This window comes from Octopus bimaculoides, chromosome 14 (genome assembly GCF_046866305.1).
Source record: "Octopus bimaculoides isolate indiv1 chromosome 14, ASM4686630v1, whole genome shotgun sequence".
NCBI lineage: Eukaryota > Metazoa > Mollusca > Cephalopoda > Octopoda > Octopodidae > Octopus > Octopus bimaculoides.
In genome coordinates this window covers 33,633,190-33,655,689 of record NC_142941.1, presented here as the reverse complement: position 1 = coordinate 33,655,689, position 22,500 = coordinate 33,633,190, and the positions used below count along the sequence as shown (strand labels likewise).

General features: G+C 37.7%; 1 protein-coding gene across 2 annotated transcripts in view; it reads left to right on the top strand.

The window, feature by feature from the left end:
- Positions 1-22,500, top strand: part of LOC106871011 (protocadherin beta-2) — a 274,660-nt gene that overhangs the window by 169,905 nt on the left and 82,255 nt on the right. For both annotated transcript variants that reach the window (XR_016244280.1, XM_014917267.3), the window contains exon 2: positions 9,224-11,662. Coding sequence is in view for 1 of the 2 variants with exons in the window: in XM_014917267.3 (XP_014772753.1) it covers positions 9,227-11,662 (2,436 nt within the window). In the remaining variant the exon portion in view is untranslated. The remainder of the gene's footprint in view (positions 1-9,223; positions 11,663-22,500) is intronic.

Genomic DNA, 22,500 nt, shown 5'->3' with positions numbered 1-22,500 from the left:
TATACATATATAGAAATGCATGTCTGTATGATTTTATATCTATATCTATATATATATATATATATATATATATATATATATATATAAACACATGTATGTATGATTTATACATATATATATATATATATATATATATATATATATATATATATATGAAAAATCATACACACATATGTTTATATATATAAACACATGTATGTATGATTATATATATATATATATATATATATATATATATATATATATATATATACATATTATATATATATATATATAAAGCGATAGATATATACTATTGTCTTTTTTTTTTTGTACATATATAGAAATTTACACACATGCACACATTTATAAGAGACTGACTGGTTTCTAAATATATACATTAAATGTAGGTATGTATTCATGTATGTGAATATATATATATATATATATATATATATATATATATATATATATATACATACACACACACACACATGTGCATGAACACAGGTATACACACATATTTCCATATATAAACAGGCACACACATATACATGCGTGCATTTGCATCCCTATATATACATACACAAACATACATACATATACACTCAAGCGTACCCTGTATTTATTCAAGTATGTATAAGTATACATGCACATACTTCCATACATGCACATGCATATATGCACTCACTTGCAAAAAGTCTTTCTTGGAAATACAAGACACCCACATTGTGTCCTACATTTTCTCACTTTTTCACTTTGCCCTCACTCTTTCTATTTTCTCTTATACACATTCAGGTGCAGGCATAGTCATGTGGTAAGAAGTTTGCTTCTCAACTACATGGTTTCAGATTAAAGTACCACTAAATGGTACCTCAAGCAAGTAGAAAGTCTGCTTCAGAAAACTCCCAACCCATGCAGCCATAGAAAAGTAGATGTTAAAATGATGATGATATGAAGACGTGCATGTAAATAAAGAAGTTGTCATGCTGAAGACATGTCGCTGTAATACATTCTGTAAAATGGTTGGCATTAGGAACAGCATCAGGCCGTAGACACATTGCCAAACTAGAATGTGTGAGTGAGATTTATATGGCATCTCCATCATTTAACCCTTTCATTAACATATTTATTTTGAGATGCTCTGTGTTTCTTTTGATTAATTTTAAATATAACAAAGAATTTAGTAAAATGTCTTAGTTATCAGTAAGCTAATTTTAGGAACATAAATTGTGGCTAAGGTTTGGTAGAAGATTTAAATTCAAAGCTTATGAAAACAAGACATTTGTACTACAGAGCCAGAGCCAGTTTCAGCCAGGTTGGTATCGAAAGGGTTATTGTAACTTTTACCATGCTTGCATTGGTTAAACAGAATTTGTTGAGGTAGATTTTCTATGACTGGATGTCTTCCCTGTCACCATCATCACCTGTCGCCAAGCAAAGTAATATTTCCTCATGGCCAGAAATGTTTTTCATGGAGGACTGGAAATGAAGAACATTGTTTGTATGATGGTGATGCTCATTTATAATCATCACATGTGGTTGGGAAGCAAGTTTCAAAACCACGCCTGCACCAGGTTGTGTGTGTGTGTGTGTAATTATAATTCATACATACATACAGGCACACTAGGCTTACAAAGAATAAGCCCAGGGTCGATTTGGTCGACTAAAGGTAATACTCCAGCATGACTGCAGTCAAATGACTGAAACACATAAAAGAATATATGTATACATATATCTACATAGGTGTACCTGGTTTGTCTGAATGACTGTGTTTATAAGACTATATATTTTCTTGCCCCAGGAGGAATTAGAAGCAGAGTGATCACCAGCAGAATTTAAGTCAAGACATATAAAGACATGACTATATAAATAACTACAAGACATTCTTTCTGGTTTTTTTATTGATTCTGCCAACTCTAGCTCTCAATCATCTTCTGCTGGTTTTTACACAGTTTTCCGATACACATTGTTCTCAAAAACACATATACACTTGTGCATTTGTGGCTGCGTGGTAAGTAGCTTGCTTACAAACCACATGGTTCCGGGTTCAGTCCCGCTGTGTGGCACCTCACGCAAGTGTCTTCTACTATAGCCTCGGGCTGACCAAAGCCTTGTGTGTGGATTTGGTAGACAGGAACTGAAAGAAGCCTGCCGTATATATGTATATATATATATATATATGTATATATATATATATATATGTGTGTGTGTTTGTGTGTCTGTGTTTGTCCTCCCAACATTGCTTGACAACTGATGCTGGTGTGTTTACGTCCCTGTAACTTAGCTGTTCAGCAAAAGAGACTGATAGAATAAGTACTAGGCTTACAAAGAATAAGTCCTGGGGTCGATTTGCTCAACTAAAACGCGGTGCTCCAGCTTGGTCACAGTTAAGTGACTGGAACAAGTAAAAAAGTAAAATATATACACATATATATATATATATATATATATATATATATATATATGTTTGTGACTATATTTGTCTCCCAGCCCACCACTTGACAACTGCTTTTGATGTGTTTACTTCCCTGTAACTTTGCAAAAAAACGTACTTGGGTCTATTCATTTGACTAAAACTTCTTCAAGACAGTGCCCATGCATGACTGCAGTCTAATGACTGAAACAAGTAAAAGATAAAAGATATATATATATATCATCATCATCATCATCATCAATGTCCACTTTCTTCTGTGCTAGTGCAGGCTGTTACTTCTCATTTGGAATTACTGTGTACCTAGGTATGTTACAGAACCACACCACATTTTAGTTTGGTATGGTTTCTATGAGTGGACGCTGTTCCTAATGCAAATCACTTATGTGTATGCATGTATGTGTGTGTGTGTGCACGCGCATGTAACTGTGAATGTATGTGCATATATATATATACATATGTGTGTGTGTTGTGAGTGTATGTATCAAAGCATATTACAATGCAGACCCTGAATGAACTGCACTGGTATAATAGTAAAGTTTCAATTGCAACTATCATTAAGCAATGCAGTCAAATCCTATGCAGGTCTATTTGAGGCTGTATTTATATATAAATGTGAATTAAAGGTAATGCTAACGCTACTTCACATAATCATCATTATTATTATTATTATTATTATTATTATTATTGTGAAGGCGCATGGCTCAGTGGTTAGAGCATCGAGCCTACGATCGTGAGATTGTCTTCTTGAGCAAGACACCTTATTTCACGTTGCTCCAGTTCATTCAGCTGTAGATATGAGTTGTGACATCACTGGTGCCAAGCTGTATCTGCCTTTGCCTTTCCCTTGGATAACATCAGTGACATGGAGAGGGGAAGGCTGGTATGCATGGGTGACTGCTGGTCTTCCATAAAAACAACTCTCGGTTGTGTGTTTGCTGGTGAGGTGACGGGAACCTCTTAGATGCACCCATGACCATTCGCAACCAACGGAGTCGAGTTATTATTATCATTATTATTATTATTATTATTATTATTATTATTATTATTACTATCATTATCATTATTATTATCATTATTATTATTATTATTATTATATATGTATCATCATCATCATCGTCATCATTTAACATTCATTGTCCATGCTGGTATGGGTTGGACCAGGGTTGCACCAGGGTTGCACCAGGGTTGCACCAGACTCCAGTCTGATTTGGCCTGGTTTCTATGGCTGGATGCACTTCCTAGCATCAACCACTCCAAAAGTGTATTGATGATTTTTTTTTTTGTTTAAATAAAACAAGTTTTATTTTTTTTAGCATAAGGAATGTCAGTGTATCTATGTGAGTATATGTGTGAGTGTGTATGGCAAGATTCTCAACAAGCCCATGTACTAAATTCTGCTCACCAGGTTTTGATAAACCCCAAGGTAAGGCATGAAACACTTGCAGCTCAAACTGTCACATGGGGAAATCAAACTTAGAGCCAGGTGACTGCTTAGCTAACTCTGCTAACCACGCAGTCATTGCGCCCTGCCTTGCAGCCATGTAATAATAAAACTAGTTGAATCAAGTAATATTTAATAATGTAACACGTAAAGTTTCAATAGACATTGATGTATATATGTAAAATATTGATGTAGCCAATTCTAAGCTTTAGCACCAGCAATATGGCTACTGAGGAGTTATTATTCAGTCTTGGTATGCAACAACAGCCATCTTAGAATTAATGAAAAATCATTGGAAAATTGTGGCAGAGAAGGAAAGGGGGAAGGGGCAAAAAAAGAAAGAAGAGCAACAACAACAATAATAATAATAATAATAGTAGTAATAAAATTGATAGTAAGAATGATGGTGACACCAATGATGATGATGATGGTGATCATGATGATGATAAAAATAATAACAGTGATAATAAAATTAATAAGAAGAATGTATTTAAGATGAAAAATGTAATTCTTTTTTGTTTTTTTTATGAAGTCATTTATTTATTTGCGATATATTATTGTTGTTGCTATTATTATCATCATTATTATTATTAGTTCGAAGTTTTATTTTATTTCATTTTATTTTATTTTGTTTTGTTTATATATTTTTACTGTTCATGCTATCCATCAACGACTGAACACGTTGTTGCTCATTTGCATATTTCTCCTAAAGAAAAATTTCCATTTCCTCATGCCAAGAAACATTACCAAACATAGAAATAAAATAAATAGATAGAATTAAAAAAAAAAAAACTTTTATTTAAAAAGACAGCTAAAAGATATAAAAAAATAATTAGTTATGATAAAAAAAACCTAAATTTAAAAATACTTGTATAAAATAGGACAAAATTTTCTATTTTTTATGAAGCATACATACATACATATATACACACACATATATATATAATTAATCATGAATTTATATACATACATGGTTACATATACACTTTTATATATATGCAAATCCACTCATATATATATATATGTATATATGTAATATATGTGTATACTGTATGTGCAAGAACAACACAAATTGAAGCATGTGTCGTATGTGAATGCATTTGTTGTGTGTGTGTGTGTGTGTGTGTGCGTGTATGCAAATGAAATATAGGTTTCTTATCTATGTTGCACTGTGACATTCATCATGGCTGCTATCTGACATGACAGATTCATCAAGCGGTTTGAACATTTTGCAATCATCCTCCAACGATGGATCGCTTACTTAGTGCAAACATGTTTGAGCCCCTCCACATACACACACACACACACACACACAACACACACACAAACACACATGCACATATATGTGCATAGACACACGTACATATGGACATGTTCAAAAACATACACAAGCAAATAGCCATTAACAGCATACATATACATAATAATACTCACATGCATACACACACACATACTCACCCACATAAGGTCACAAATGGGTGTATGTTTTGGACTACATATATATATCTGTATATAAATGCATGTACACACATACATAACAATTTACATGCACACACGCACGCACACAGAAACTGACATTATTATCAAGAACAGAGGAACAGAGATGATAAACTTTGAAAGAATGAAAATAAATTTTCGAAAAAAAAAATGAGAAGAATTTGTGAATTATACAAAAAAAAAAAAAAAATGGAAGAAATGAAAGGAAGGAAGTGATAAAGAAATAAATAAAAATGAAGAGGATATAGATATGTGTTTGTGGGTGTGGGTTTTGTGAGTGTGTATGTATGCATATATGTTTCTATATATATATTTCCACACACACACACACACACACACACACACACACACACACATATATACATATATATTATACAAATACATATATGTATATATATGTGTGTGTGAATATATATACATACTATATATATATATATATATATATATATATATATATATATATATATTGGCAATGCTCCAGCATGGCAACAGCCTTTGGACTGAAGCATATAAAAGAATAAAAGAATAGGTGGAATGCATATGTATGTATATATGGGAGAATATACAAATAATAACAACAGACGAGGACAGGTGGTGTAAATAACAAAAGGATATATTAGTATGACGCTCGGGAATACGGAAAGTCTTTGACGTTTCGAGCTACGCTCTTCAGCAGAAAGAATACGGAGACAAGGAGAAAAACACGGAGAAAAAAAATTGAATAGTGTTCAGTCAACGGTCAATCATAATAATGGCCGATCATAACAATGGCTGACCGGAAGTTAGAAATTCTTTTTTCAGGAGAGCTAAGAAAGGGGGAGATAACAAACGGTGATCGGGAACGAGGGGCTGTGTGTGGGAGGTAGAATGCTGGTGATCTTGAGGTATGCAGTGTGAAAATGGGGAAGGGAGAAAGGGAGAAATGGAGAAAGTAGTTGGTCAGTTGTAGTGTGTGCGTGGTGTGATGCGAGGGTATTGGTGTGGTGTGATGTGAGGGTGTTGGGAGTTGGGGAAGGCATGGGTGGAGTGTGGGTTAGGCTGAGGGTGGGGTAGAGGTAGGGGTCTATGGGTAGGGTGGGGTATGTGGGTAGGGGTGGGTGGTGGGTGTAAGGAATTGGATGGGGTCGAGTGGGAAGGTAGAGTAGGAGTGTGTTGGGGTGTGGTGGGATGAGCTTATGAGGGGGTGTTGACGAGGAGGGAGAAGGGGAAGGTGGATGTAAGAGAGGGGGAAGATGGGTATGGGAGGGGAGAGGAAGAGAGGAGAGAGGGTGGGTATAAGAGAGGGAAGGTGGATTGAGAGAGGGGGAAGGTGGGTATGGGGGGGAAGAAAGAGGGGGAAGTTGGGTATGGGGGGAGAAAGAGAGGAAGAGAAAGATAGTGAGAGAGAGGGAAGAGGGGTATGGGGGGGGAGAAAGAGAGGAAGAGAAAGAGAGTGAGAGAGAGGGGAAGAGAGTGAGAGAGTAAGGGTGAGAGAGTAAGAGTGTAGAGAGTAGGAGAGTAAGAGTGTAGAGAGTAAGAGTGAGAGAGGGGGGAGTACGAGAGAAGAGAGTGAGAGAGAGTAAGAGAGAGGAGAGAAAGAGTAGGGGTGAAGAGAAGTGGGAGTGGAGAGAAGTAGGAAGAGAAGTTGGAGTGAAGAGAAGTAGGAAGAGAAGTGGGAAGAGAAGTAGGAATGAAGAGAAGTAGGAAGAGAAGTAGGAAGAGAAGTAGGAGTGAAGAGAAGTAGGAAGAGAAGTGGGAAGAGAAGTAGGAATGAAGAGAAGTAGGAAGAGAAGTAGGAGTGAAGAGAGGTGAAGAGACTTACAAAGAAGTAGGAGTCGGAGCAGGAGGTGGGGGAGGGGAGAGATGGGTGGGGGAGAGAGACAGGAGGAGGGGGTTAGATGAAGAGTGGAGGGGAGTTGAGCCCATGTGGCGCAAAGGAGCGAAGATAGAAGATTAATCCCTGTTCTCGGCGCAAACGGGAGTCCGGATGGCCCCTGTGCATGGACAATCCAAACACAGACAGGTGTTGCCGCAAGGAGTGGCCGGCAGAACGGAAGTGGCGTGACACCGGGGTGTCATTACCGACATATATATATATATATATATATATATATAAAAGGTTTAGATTTAGATTCAAAATTGAATATGGTACTTATGTTTAGGCACCAGAATATAGTATGGTATTATACAAAAACTCGCATTACTTATATAAATGGAGTAGCATGAAACGGGCATACTGCAATCATCTTTAAAATCCGTGTTGCTTATTTTGATTATATATATATATATATATATATATATATATATATATATATATATTTATAAGTTAGAGCTTGAAGCATCTTGGATTGTTACTCTGAGTATCATCTTGTGCCAGCTATTCAAACTATTGAAACAGGGAAGAAGTATCAGTTACCAAATACCAAACAAAAATTATTATTATTATTATTATTATTATTATTATTATTATTATTATTATTATTATTATTATCATTATGATGATGGCAGTGAGCTGGCAGAATCATTGGCACATCAGGCAAAATGCTTAGCAGTATTTCATTTGTCACTACATTGTGAGTTCAGATTCTGCCAAGGTCGACTTTGCCTTTCATCCTTTCAGGGTCGATAAATTCAGTACCAGTGAAACACCGGAGTCATTATTATTATTATTAAGGGAGCAGCCAAGCAGAATCCTTAGGGCATCGGACAAAAAGCTTAGCAGTGTTTCTTCTGTTTCTTTGCAATTAGTGTTCAAGTTCTGCCGAATTCAATTTTGCTTTTCATCCTTTTAGGGGTCAATTAAATAAAATGCCAATCAAGTCCTATGATTGATGTAATTGACTGACCCCATAAAATTGCTGGCTTTGTACCAAAATTTGGAAATTTAAGGTGCGGTGAGCTGGTAGTTTTGTTACCAAAACCGGGTGGAAAATGCTTAACAGTACTGAGGATGTCGAAGTCAGCTAACCCTTTCTTCAAAAATACTGGCTTTTTACCTAAATTAAAAACCATTATGGAATTTTTGTAATCTTATATTCTCTTTTATTTGCGTCATTCATTAGACTTCAGCCATGCTGAGGTATGACCTTGAAGAATTTTAGTTGAAGGAATCGATCTCATTACTTTCTTTTTTTTCTAGCCTAGTACTTATTCTCTCAGTCTCTTTTGCCAAATCACTGAGTTGCAGTGATATAAACACACCAACACTGGTTGTCAAGCAGGGAACAAGGTGCCAAGCAGGGGACAAGGTGCCAAGCAGGGAACAAGGTGCCAAGCAGTGGAACTGAATACTGAACAATGAGATTAGGAAGCTACTGTCCAATCATATAGCTACTCGTTTTATAAACATGTGTGTGTAATAAATATAGATGTATATACATGTGTGTGTGTGTGTATTTTTATATGAATATATACCAACTCATGTGGAGGCGTAATGGTCCAGTGGTTAGGGCAGCGGACTTGCGGTCATAGGATCGCGGTTTCGATTCCCAGACCTGGCGTTGTGAGTGTTTATTGAGCGGAAACACCTAAAAGCTCCATGAGGCTCCAGCAGGGGATGGTGGCGAACCCTGCTGTACTCTTTCACCACAACTTTCTCTCACTCTTACTTCCTGTTTCTGTTGTACCTGTAATTCAAAGAGTCAGCCTTGTCACACTGTGTCACACTGAATATCCCCGAGAACTACGTTAAGGGTACACATGTCTGTGGAGTGCTCAGCCACTTGCACGTTAATTTCACGAGCAGGCTGTTCCGTTGATCGGATCAACTGGAACCCTTGACGTCATAAGCGACGGAGTACCAACAACAACAACAACAACTCATATGTATGTGTTGGTGTATATTTTTATATGAATATATATGTACATATATTTTTTCTTTCTAATTTCAGATAATGGAGTGTTCTCTGCATATTCCTTTGTTGGTGTTCCTGTGCAATAACAACAGCAAGCTCGTTAACTTGTGGCTGCTAATTTTTATATTTATTGGTGCCCAGTGTTTGGATGTTACCTACCATGTGGATGAACAAAAACTGCCAGGCACTTATATAGGAAACATTGCAGCTGATACGCATCTTCTTGACTATAAAATGGTTACGTTCAGCAATTTAAAGAAAGGCAAAGGTCGGAGTACTGAAATGTTTAATGTGTCTAAGAGTGGTGAGCTGTATACTGCCAAAACACTAGATGCTGAGACATTATGTAAATATAACAGTGAATGCTATAGAATTGTCGATGTTGCTGTGCAAAATATGGATTCATTTATTAAGATATTGGAAGTGAAAGTTATTATAAATGATATTAATGACCATCAACCTGAATTTCCTGTTAAAAACATAACCCTCCAGTTTGACGAAGGAGATAAGAAGGGTATGGTAAAGTTTATACCAAATGCTATTGACAGAGATGTCGGCATTCTGAATTCACAAATTACGTACATGCTGGAAAGAAATGTTGATGATCCATTTAAATTATCTGTTAGCAAAAAAGTTGATGGCACTGCCAAATTAGGAATTGTTTTAGACGTAAGTTTAGACAGAGAAATAAAAGATATTTATAATATGAGAGTTAAAGCAAGAGATGGAGGCACCCCTTCGAGGCAAGGTTTTTTGGATATTCATATAAACGTAGCTGATCTTAATGATAACCCTCCCGTCTTCTCAAAGAATATTTATAATGTCTCTCTTGAAAATACACATCACTTTGATACACCACTTGTTACTATGTCTGCAACAGACCTTGATTCTGGTAAAAATGGTAAATTTTTATTTCACATTAATTCGAAAACATCAAATTTGACAAAGACTTATTTTCGGCTCGATCCAATAACAGGCGAGATATTTCTGAACAATAAATTTAGTTTGGAAAAAAGACGGACATATAAACTGTTTATTGAAGCAAGTGACAATGGCAGTCCACCGCTCAGTTCGACCGCAATTGTTTTGATAAATATCATCAACCAACATAACAATGCTCCCTCGGTGGAAGTTAACTTCTTTTCAGAATCCACTGGAGACACAGTTACCATTTCTGAAGGAATCAAAATTGGCAGTTTCATTGCCTATGTAAAAGTTACTGATAATGACAGTGGACAGAACGGTGAGGTCAGCTGTGACCTTTACCATGATAAAGTCCAGCTTCAGAGCTTAGGAAGAAATAAATACAAAGTAGTCATAAAAAATCTTGTCGACAGAGAACGCGAACATTCTATTGATTTTACCATTACTTGCCGAGATAAAGGCTCCCCTCCCCTACACACAGAAAATTCTTTCTCTGTGCAAGTGATGGATGTCAATGATGTACGACCACAGTTTACGAAGGACACTTTTAGATTTCTGACCTATGAAAATGAGAAAATAAATTTCCCAGTTGGTTTTATCAATGCAACAGACCAAGATGAAGGCTTGGGAGGTCAATTGAGTTTTTATCTGGAGCAAAGCAAGAACCATTTATTTCCTTTCCAAATTTCGGATTTCGGATTTATTCTAACTACTGAATCATTAGATCGAGAACAACAGGACGTTTATGAATTCAAAGTTTTAGTAAAAGACAATGGTACACCGTCCCTTAACAACACAGCTAATGTGATTGTTGAAGTGATGGATGAGAATGACAACGCACCATATTTCAGCTTTCCTAGTGTTAACCCTTTCAGTTTAGATGTCCACTACCATCCACAAAGCAAGAATGATATCACAGTTCTGAAAGCATCAGATAGGGATAGTTATGAGAATGCCTTTCTGAAATACGAAATTCTAAGTGGCAATGATAAGCAGCTTTTTACTGTTAATCCTTACAGCGGTGTTCTATCATTTTCACGTACTGTTTATCAAAATGATGCCGGCTCCTATGAGCTCCAGTTTGTTGTCAAAGACAGTGGAACACCCGTGCTTTCTGCCAAGACTACAATGTCTTTGATGCTAACAGTGAGCAATAAAACAACCAAATTAATGACTACTGTCTATTCTAAATCAGACAAAAAAATCCACATCAATTTGTTTATTATAATACTAGTGGCCATTCTCATTGTGTCCATCGCAATTGTTGTCTCCATTACCATGTGCATAGTACGCAGAAATAACCAGAGGGCGGCACACTTTGCTAACACCAGTGAATTTGTGGATGAAAGCAGACAACTAAAATTTTACACAGACGAGATGACTTCTCAGAGTGGAACTCCAGTGGCTGTACCAGATATAGGAAAGTATGAAAAAGCTCACATGTCAGACTTTTGTGCTGATTCACACTCTGGGCTTGACTCAAGTCTGGAATCCAGGAAAGTTTCTGCCTCTGGAATACACTGTCAAGCTACAACAGAGGGGACACATCCAGTAAGTAATAATCCATTTTGAGCTTTGATCTTCTCTTCTTTGTGTTTTTTTTTTAACCCTTTAGCATTCACATTATTCTGTCAAATGTAAAGACTCTTTTATTTACATTATTTTGAATTAACCATGCATTATCTTGTCGCTTTGAGATTTCGATAATGTGCTTTGTTTATTTTTAATATAACATTATAGGATATGTGTGAAAGTTAGGATCTGGCTAGTTTAAACATAAACCAGGTAGAATATTTGAGCCAGATATGGCTGGTTAAAATGCTAAAGGGTTATGTCTATAAGGAAAGTTTGTATGTTAGCACTCATAAGCTACACAAGTCCTCTCCTTGCAAGGACGAGTTTGGTTGGTTAAGTGAGGTTTGTAGTGAAGTGTTATGGTTTTGATTAATAAAATGCTGTTGCTAGGACACGTCTTCCTTCGCTCTTGTAATGAAGTCACCACTAAATAGAATGGGAAATAGTCTTAATTTGATGCATGTGTGTGTGTGTGCATGTGTTCTATGTTTGTAATCTGCAGCTATGAAATGCACTTCTCTCTCTCTCTCTCTCTCTCTCTCTCTCTCTCTCTCTCTCTCTCTCTCTCTCTTTCTCTCTCTTTCTCTCTCCCTCCCCCCAATCTTTGGCCATTTCAGGTAACATCCAAAAAATAAGTATTTAAGTTGATGATGGCATTGTTCTTGCATTGGTGGTGGTGGTGGTTTTATTGCTGTCACTCTTTCAAACATTGTGTATCTAGGACTACCTCATCCAGCTGGTACCTGATTTTTCAAGGCAATGGCATATAATTTGGGAGACATTTGGTTGCTATTTCTTGCAGATCAAGGGAACCTATAGAGGCCCACCTTGTTGTTGCTATTGTTTTGGACAATTCATCTGAGGCTGGTCTGCAACCCAAATAAAAATACAAAAACAAAATAATCATTATAACTTTTGGAAATTATCCATAGGCCCTGATTATATTGATTTCAAACCATAGCACAAAGCCAGCAGTTTTGAGGGAGGAGGTACATTAATAACATCGACCCCAGTGCTCAACTGGTAATTATTTTATCAAACCTGGAAGAACGAAAGTTGACCTTAATGGAATCTGAACTCAGAATGTAAATACGGATGACAGGCCACCAAGCATTTTGCTGGGTGTGCTAACCATTCTGACAGCTTGCCACCTTATAGACCCTAATAGCATTGATGTCAAATTTTGGCACAAGGCCAGTAATTTCAGAGTAGGGGGTTCTAGACCAGTGGCTTGGGGTTTATTACAACCAAATGGAAGATCTGTTCCCTTAGACAACAGATGGACGTCAACTAACAAGTGAGCTGTTTGGGCGGCAGGGCAGCGTCATCATTTGTACACCACTTGGCACATGGTGTCGAGGCCCAGAGATGCAGTCTGATGGGAGGAATGATGCCAACTGCCTTATTACTTACTGTCCACAACTTTGACCAACAATGGACAGCCACCACTGATGGTATAGGTATATATATATATATCATCATCATCATCATCATCATCGTTTAACGTCCGCTTTCCATGCTAGCATGGGTTGGACGATTTGACTGAGGACTGATGAAACCGGATGGCAACACCAGGCTCCAGTCTGATTTGGCAGAGTTTCTACAGCTGGATGCCCTTCCTAACGCCAACCACTCAGAGAGTGTATATATATATATATATATATATATATATATATATATATATATATATATATATATATATATACATATATATATATATATATATATATACAAGTCAGTGGACAAGTTACATGCATTGTTCAAAACAGTTTTATTCAGATTTCATGCTACTTAAAATTTCAAAGCCCCCTAACAGAGCCTTTCCTCAGGCCAGTGCAAATCTGAATGAATGGGGAGGTGCAGGAAGTCCAAGTTGGCTAGGGCTACAACTGGTCAAGGAAGGTCACATTAAGTAGCACGGAATCCAAACCAAAATGTTTTGAACAATATATATGCGTGCGTGTGTGTGTGTATATATATATATATATATATATATATATATAGATATATATATATATATATATATATATATATATAGATATTGGCACTTGTGCTGGTGGCACGTGAAAAATAAATTCGAGCGAGGTTGTTGCCAGTGCCGCTGGACTGGCTCCTGTGCAGGTGACACGTAAAAAACACCATCTGAGCGTGGCCGTTGCCAGTACCGCCTGACTGGTCTTCATGCCAGTGGCATGTAAAAGCACCCACTACACTCTCGGAGTGGTTGGCGTTAGGAAGGGCATCCAGCTGTAGAAACTCTGCCAGATCAGATTGGAGCCTGGTGTAGCCATCTGGTTTCACCAGTCCTCAGTCAAATCGTCCAATCCATGCTAGCATGGAAAGCGGATGTTAAACGATGATGATGATATATATATATATGTATATATATATAATGATATATATATATATATATATATATATATATATATACAAGCACACACTGACACGTGTGTGTGTGTATTTATGTTTGTTACCCCTACCCTGCCATTTGACTACCAGTGCTGGTTTGTTTACATCCCCATAACTTAGTAGTTTGGCAAAAGAGACCAATAGAGTAAGTACTGGGGGCAATTTGTTTATCTAAACCAGCCACAGACACACTGTGGATCGTGGGCCGCATACAGCCAGCTGGACCTCCCGAACAGCATGCCTAATACAAAATTATTACCCTTATTCATCTTTTTAATAGAGCAGCTGGTCTGATTAAGAACCATGTCTCACGTGGCTCGTTTCTCATAAACAGTTGCCCATGCCTGGACTAAACCCTTCAAGGTGGTGCCCCATCATGGCCACAGTCCAGTGAGTGAAACAAGCGAAAGATAAAAGATTACTTTTATTAGAAACAATAAATCCTTGTTGTTGTAATTGTTGTTGTAGAAGATCTAAGGGAAGTATATAGCAGTGAGTTATGTCCCTTAGCTCAGTTTAATACCCCTCGCACTGACCTTGCGTTTTTGATGAAAAACAACTTCATAAAAATCCCTAGGTGTAGAATCAAACAGATACCTTATCAACCAAACGCTCTTCCACCCAACCATCAACCCCTACCCCACAAAAACTCCTTTGTTTTTACACTCACTTGTCTTTTTGTTGCTGTTGGCGGTTGAGGCGGTTGGTAGTGGTAGTGGTGATGGTGGTGGATGATGGAAGTGGTAGTGGTGTTGGTAGTGGTGGTGGTTGTGGTGGTGGTTGTGTTGGTAGTGGGGATGCATGGGGGCGATGATGGTAGTGGTGGTGGTGCTAGTGATCTTGGTGATGATGGTGGTGGTGGGTGTGGTGGTGTTGGTGGTAGTGGTCATCGTTGTGATGGTCTTGGTGGTAGTGTTGGTGATACCGATAATGGTGGTGTGGGAGTGGATGGGGATGATGATGATGGTGGTGGTGGTGGTCAAAGTTGTAGTGGTCTTGGTGGTAGTACAGGTGATGATGATGATGGTGGTGGTGATGGTTGTGTCCTTGGTGATGATGGTGGTGTTGGCAGTGGTGGTGGTGGTCTTGGTAATGATGGTGATGGTGGTGGTGCTGATGATGGCAATGCAGCAGCAGTGGTGTGATGTTCCCAGTGATGATGTGGTGGTGATGGTGGTGATGGTGGCAGTGGTGGTGGTTGTGGTAGTCTTAGTGGTAGTACTGGTGATGACGATGATGACAGTGGTGTTGGTGGTGTTGGTAACAACAGTGGTGGTGGTGGTTTTGGTGGAAGTACTGGGGGTGGTGGGAGTGGATGGTAGTAGTGGTATCAGTAGTGGCATGATGGTGTTCTTGGTGAAGATGATGGTGTAGGTGATGGTAGTGGTCTCAATAGTGTTTGTGGTCATCATAGTCATTCTGGTGGTGATGGTGGTGGTGGTGGTATCAGCGCTGGTAGCAGTGGTGGTTAATCTCAAGAAAATTCCCAGTTCATGGCACACGTCAGAAAGTAACCCACCACCACTCCCCTCACTCCCCACTTACTCTCCGCGCATCGTGTACAGAGCCCCACAAACCTAAAAGACAACATCCAAAGAGAAAAATAACAATAAAACAAGGGAGCAAAGGTAGTGGTGGCGGTGGTGGTGTCAGTGGTGGTGCTGGTGGTGGCGTGAGGTAGATGTAAATTCAATCATCATAAAGATTGTTGTAGGTGGAGAAAAGTTGGATAAGAGAGTGAGGGGGAGTAGTGGAGAGAGGGAGAGGAAGATAAAAAGTAAAGGTTGTAATGGATGTTGTGTTTATACATATACATACATATATATATATATATATATATATATATATATATATACATACATGCATACATGCATACATATATATATATATATATATATATGTATGTATGTATAAACACATATATGTGAGTACATATATGCATGTATGCATATATATATATATATATACACACATGCATACATGTATGTATGTATATGTATGTAAACAGAGGAAATGTTCTGGGGAAAAATTTATCTCTGTAGATAGTAAGAAGCTAACAAGGAAATATGCAAATGTCTGAAGAACAAAGGACCAAAGAACAAAAGTAGGAGGAGTGGGGGAAAGAGGTTGTAGTGGTGTTTCAGGCGGGGGGGGGGAAGAAAGTGAAAGTAGAGTGAGGCAGAATGAGGTGAAGACTGAAGACAGAAGAAGAAGAAGAAGAAAAAGAAGGAAAAGAAGAATAGGCCATGGATGAAGAGAAAAATAAGACGTGAGAGGGTGGAAGACATGGCAAATAGAACAACTATATGTATGTATATATGCACACACATACACATATTTATGTTATACGCACACACACAAATGCATCCAAATATGTATAGATATATATGTGTGTATATATATGCATACATAATGACACAAACATGTATGTACACATATATACATATATGTACACATTTATACATATATGTGTGTATAAGTATATGCCTATATATGGACATATAAGCATATACACACACACATACACACACACACACATATATATATATATATATATATATATACAAACAAAACACTGTATTAAAGTAATAAAAAAAAAGCTGAAAGCAAAAGCATTGAGTTAATGTAATAAGTAAGACATTTGGCATTGTAGCAGAACTTTTACCATTATTTACAGAATGTGACTGGAGATATTTCTGTGTAAATTACTTGTTTAGAAACACCAAAATTTAATGTCAACATAGAAGAAGCTTTTACATTTTCATGTATTTATTTATATATTTATTGTTGTTGTTGTTCTTCTTCTTGTTATCATCGTTGTTGTCATGATCTCCATTGCTGTTAGAATTACATGGCCAGAGTTATTGAACAAGATGTTGAGTCTGCTAAGCAGTCAGGTTGAGTGAGGAATTGATTTTGACTCCTGCACAGACATGGCTGTGTGGTAAAAGGTTTTGCTTCCCAGCCACACAGTCTCGGGTTCGGTCACACTGTGTGGCACCTTGAGCAAGTGTCTTCTACTAAGGCCCCTGATCAGCCAAAGCCTTGCGAGTGGATTTGGTAGACAAAAACTTTAAAAAGCCTGTTGTCATCACATTGAACCATTAATCCCTACACATGTTTTTCTCTCTCCATTCTTTCTTTTTTCTCTTTCCTCTTTTTTCCCCTCTCAATCCTTTCTGTTGAAGAGCGTAGACTTGAAACATCAAAGACTTTACTGTTCTTCTTGAGCATCAAACCAATACACCCGCTTGTTGTTCCTTCCCCTGTCTTCATCTTTAGTTTTTTGTAAATTTGAACTATACATATAGGAGTGGCTGTGTGGTAAGTAGCTTGCTTACCAACCACATGGTTCTGGGTTCAGTCCCACTGCGTGGCACCTTGGGCAAGTGTCTTCTACTATAGCCTTGGGCCAACCAAAGCCTTGTGAGTGGATTTGGTAGACTGAAACTGAAAGAAGACCGTCGTATATATGTGTATATATATATCATCATCATCGTTTAACGTCCGCTTTCCATGCTAGCATGGGTTGGACGACTTGACTGAGGACTGGTGAAACCGGATGGCAACACCAGGCTCCAATCTAAATTTGGCAGAGTTTCTACAGCTGGATGCCCTTCCTAACGCCAACCACTCAGAGAGTATATATATATATATATATATATATATATATATATATAAATATATATATATATATATATATATATATATATATATATATATATATATATATATATATATATAAATATATATATATATATATGTATGTGTGTGTATATGTTTGTGTGTCTGTGTTTGTCCCCCCAACATCGCTTAATAACCGGTGCTGGTGTGTTTACATCCCTGTAACTTAGCGGTTCGGCAAAAGAGACCAATAGAATAAGTACTAGGCTTCCAAAGACTAAGTCCTGGGGTCAATTTGCTCGATTAAAGGCGGTGCTCCAGCATGGCTGCAGTCAAATGAGTGAAACAGGTAAAAGAGTAAAAGAGTATATATATTTCTGTGTGAGTTAGAGGATAAGAAACCAACTAAGAGACAGTACTTATCCAATATACTATACTGCTGGTAGTGTACTCAATTATTCTTACCCAAGTCCTAGTTATTGCATGGCAAGCTCGCAATTGAGTGTTATATATGAGCGAGGGTAAAAAGTGGTTTTACCTTGATTTATACGGCAAATAAGAGAGTGGAGAGGATACAAAATCGACAGACATCAGCCGGTAAACATTCTAGTATGTCTATTCCATCGGCTGATGTCTGTCAATTTTGTATCCTCTCCACTTTCTTATTTGCCATATATATATATATATATATATATATATATATATATATATATATATATATATATATATATATATATACACACATATGGGGTAAAGACCCCACTTCAATCACGAATGATCATGGGATTGCACCTAGAAAGTTCCCCTCTGAAGCACAAGTCTGGGCAAGGTTGCTTATAGAAGACCAACAGTCACCTGTGCATACCAGTCTCCCCACTCTGTGCCACTGATGTTGCCCAAGGGAAAAGCAAAGGCTGATACAGCTTAGCACCAGAGACATTGCAATTCATTTCTACAGCTGTGTGAAATGGAGCTTCGTAGAATAAAGTGTCTTGCTCAAGAACACGACACACAGCCCAGTTTGAGAATGGAACTCACAACCTCACGATTGTAAGCCTGACGTTCTAACCACCAAGCTATGTTCTTTCATATATATATATATATATATATATAGGCACAGGAGTGGCTGTGTGGTAAGTAGCTTGCTTACCAACCACATGGTTCCAGGTTCAGTCCTACTGCATTGTGCCTTGGGCAAATATCTTCTACTATAGTCTCAAAGCCTTGTGAGTGGATTTGGTAGACGGAAACTGAAAGAAGTCCATTGTATGTGTGTGTGTGTGTGTGTGTGTGTGTGTGTGTGTGTGTGTCTGTGTGTATTACTGTCTTCTTGCCTTGGTTTTATATGGTAGTTGTACATGAAAGACATGCTAGCAGTGTACTTCATTTCCAATCTTCCACAAAAACCACAGCCACTAACACTGCAATCACTGGCACCACAAACACCACCACAACTACCGCCACAACCACAACCACCACCACTAAAATCACCAGCACCACAAACACCACTAAAACTACCACCAAAACCACAACCATCCACCACTAAAATCACCAGCACCACAAACACCACTAAAACTACTACCAAAACCACAACTACCACCACTACAATCACCAGCACCATGAACATCAACACAACTACTGCCAAAACCACAACCACCACCACTAAGATCACCAGCACCACAAACACTACTAAAACTATTACCAAAACTACAGCCATCACCACTAAAATCACCAGCACCACAAACACCACTAAAACTACTACCAAAACCACAACTACCACCACTACAATCACCAGCATCGTGAACACCAACACAATTACCACCAAAACGTCAACCACCACCACTACAATTACCATCAGCACAAACATCACCACAACTACCACCAAAACTACAACCACCACCACTACAGTCACCAGCACCCAAGCTACAACCACCCTTGCTACAATCACCAGCACCATTAACACCATTACAACTACCACCTAAACCACAACCACTATTGCAACTATGACAACTACCACTATAACTACTACACATTCACAACTGCTATTACTACCACTTTCCACATTTTTAAAACCACCACCACCACTTAACAACTACCAATACATATACTACCACCACCACAACCACACAACCACCACTACCAGCACCATTACTGCCGACATCAGTACCACCCTATCCTACACCACCACCACCACCACGCATACACCAACACTACCACTTAATTTACAACATTCACTACCACCCCAACCCTCACACCCCTCTCACCGCCACCACCATTATTACACAACCACTAACACTTAATTTAGAATCACCACCACCACCACCACCACCACTACAACCACTACCATCACTCTTTCATTTGAGATTCTTCATTTTCTTTAGTGGAACGCACTAAATGCATTTGGCATAAAAACAGTGCACAATAAAGTACTGCTTCCTGTCAATGCCTCACAGCGTTGTTGATTTGCAATTATGTGCACATATGCACACACCTGCATCTCTGTATTGACAGGTAGTGTTGACACTTTTGGCACTATTGTCATTCTTTGTGGTTAATTGTGAAGATTTGTGTATGAGTGGGGGTGGATGTAGGGTGTGTATGTGTGTTGGTATGTGTACTTGTGCCTATATGTGTGTGTGCACGTGTCTGTATGTATGTGTGTGTGTCTGTACGTGCACATGTGTTTATGTGCGTGTATGTGTGTGTGTGTGTCTGTCTGTCTGTGTTGGTTTGTGTACTTGTGCCTATATGTATGTGTGTGTGTGTGTGCATGTGACTATGTGTGTGTGTGCGTGCACATGTGTTTATGCGTGTGTATATGTGTATGTGTTTGTCTGTGTTGGTTTGTGTACTTGTGCCTATATGTGTGTGTGTGTGTGTGTGTGTGTGTGTGTGTATGTATCTATATGTGTGTGTGCACATGTGACTCCGTGTGTGTCTGTGTGTGCATACACGTTTATATGCATGTGTGTGTGTTGATATGTGTACTTGTGCCTATATGTGTGTGTGTACTTGTGTGTGTGTGTGTGTGTGTATGCATGTCTGTATGTACGTGTGAGTATGTGCACATGTGCCTCTATATATGTGTGTGTGTCTGTGTGTGTATGGTCATGTGTATATGGGTATGTGTGTGTCTCTATATGTGTCTTTCTAGATGAGTATGTATATGTATATCAGTCTATGTGCATGTGCTTGTTCTCCTGTATGTTTGTACATTCATGCCTATATGTGTATGTCTATATGTGTCATTCAAGATGAATATTTATATGTCTATGTATATATACATTTATGAACGTTCTTAAGATTATGTGTGTATAGTATGTGTATTGATACATTCATGCTTATATGTGTGTGTGTCTATATATGTTTTCCTAGATGAATGTTCGTATTATAACTGTATAACATATGTATACCTGTGTATGTGTATGTGTGTCTGTTTGAAATTATGAATCTGTATTCCTATTTTTGTGTATAAATGTGTGTGCCAGTATGTATATGTATGTGTTTGTGTAATTATCAAGATACACACACACACAAGCATATGAGGTGCAGGAGTGGCTGTGTGGTAAGTAGCTTGCTTACTGACCACATGGTTCTTAGTTTAGTCCCACTGCATGGCACCTTGGGCAAGTGTCTTCTACTATAGCCTTGGGCCGACCAAAGCCTTGTGAGTGGATTTGGTAGATGGAAACTGAAAGAAGTCCATCATATATATATGTGTGTGTGTCTGTCTGTCTGTCTGTATTTGTCTCCCCTCCATTGCTTGACAACCGATGTTGCTGTGTTTACGTCCCCATAACTTAGCAGTTTGGCAAAAGAGACTAATAGAATAAGTACTAGGCTTACAAAGAATGAGTCCTGGGGTCGATTTGTTCAACTAAAGGCGGCACTCCAGCATAGCTGCAGTCAAATGACTGAAACAAATAAAAGATAAAAAAGAAAAGATTAATTTATATATATATATATATATATATATATATATATATATATATATCATAATAAACAATTTGATTAGGAATGGAATATTCTATCTAAGTCATTTCCGTATGATAAAGGTAAATCTTTCTGTCCACTTTGTAACGATGAAATGTATTTCATCCTGCTCTCACAAATCTTCTTGTAAACACGATTAAAGAATGCATTTATCATTGCAAACATTGGCAAAACATACCTTTAGTTCCTATACCATTTCTACCATTCTATGAAAGTTGACCTTTGACTATCTTACATTTCACTTCCACTAAATATATCTACTTCCATGCCTTTAAGCATTATTTTAATTTACCTATCTCTCTATATCTCTCCACTATTAGTTTTCTCCTAATTTCTTTCTTTCTCCTTCTCTTTCTATAAACTGTCTTTGACGTTATATCTATTAATGGTTAAAAAAAAAACTTAATAGCGTTCCCATCATCATATATGCAGTCATCACATTCTGCTAAAATGTCTTACTGATGCGTTTTGTTTCTCTTTTTTCTCTGATGAGAAGATTGCGTTGTTTTACATAATTTTATTCCTTCTGAAATAATACCAATGTTTTCTTCGAAACATATGTCAGAAGTAAAAAGATTTTAACAACACCTGCATTTAACTCCATTTATTTATTTATCTATGTGGTACAAAAACATTTCACTAAAACCTGAATTTCTACCTTTATAAGTAGGCTGTTACATCCTTGGTACTTGTGTGAATTTTTGCTACCCTGGTAACTATTTATTTATTTTTTCCGTGTTATTTGTAAACATTGAAAAAATACACATACATTTATATATACATATATC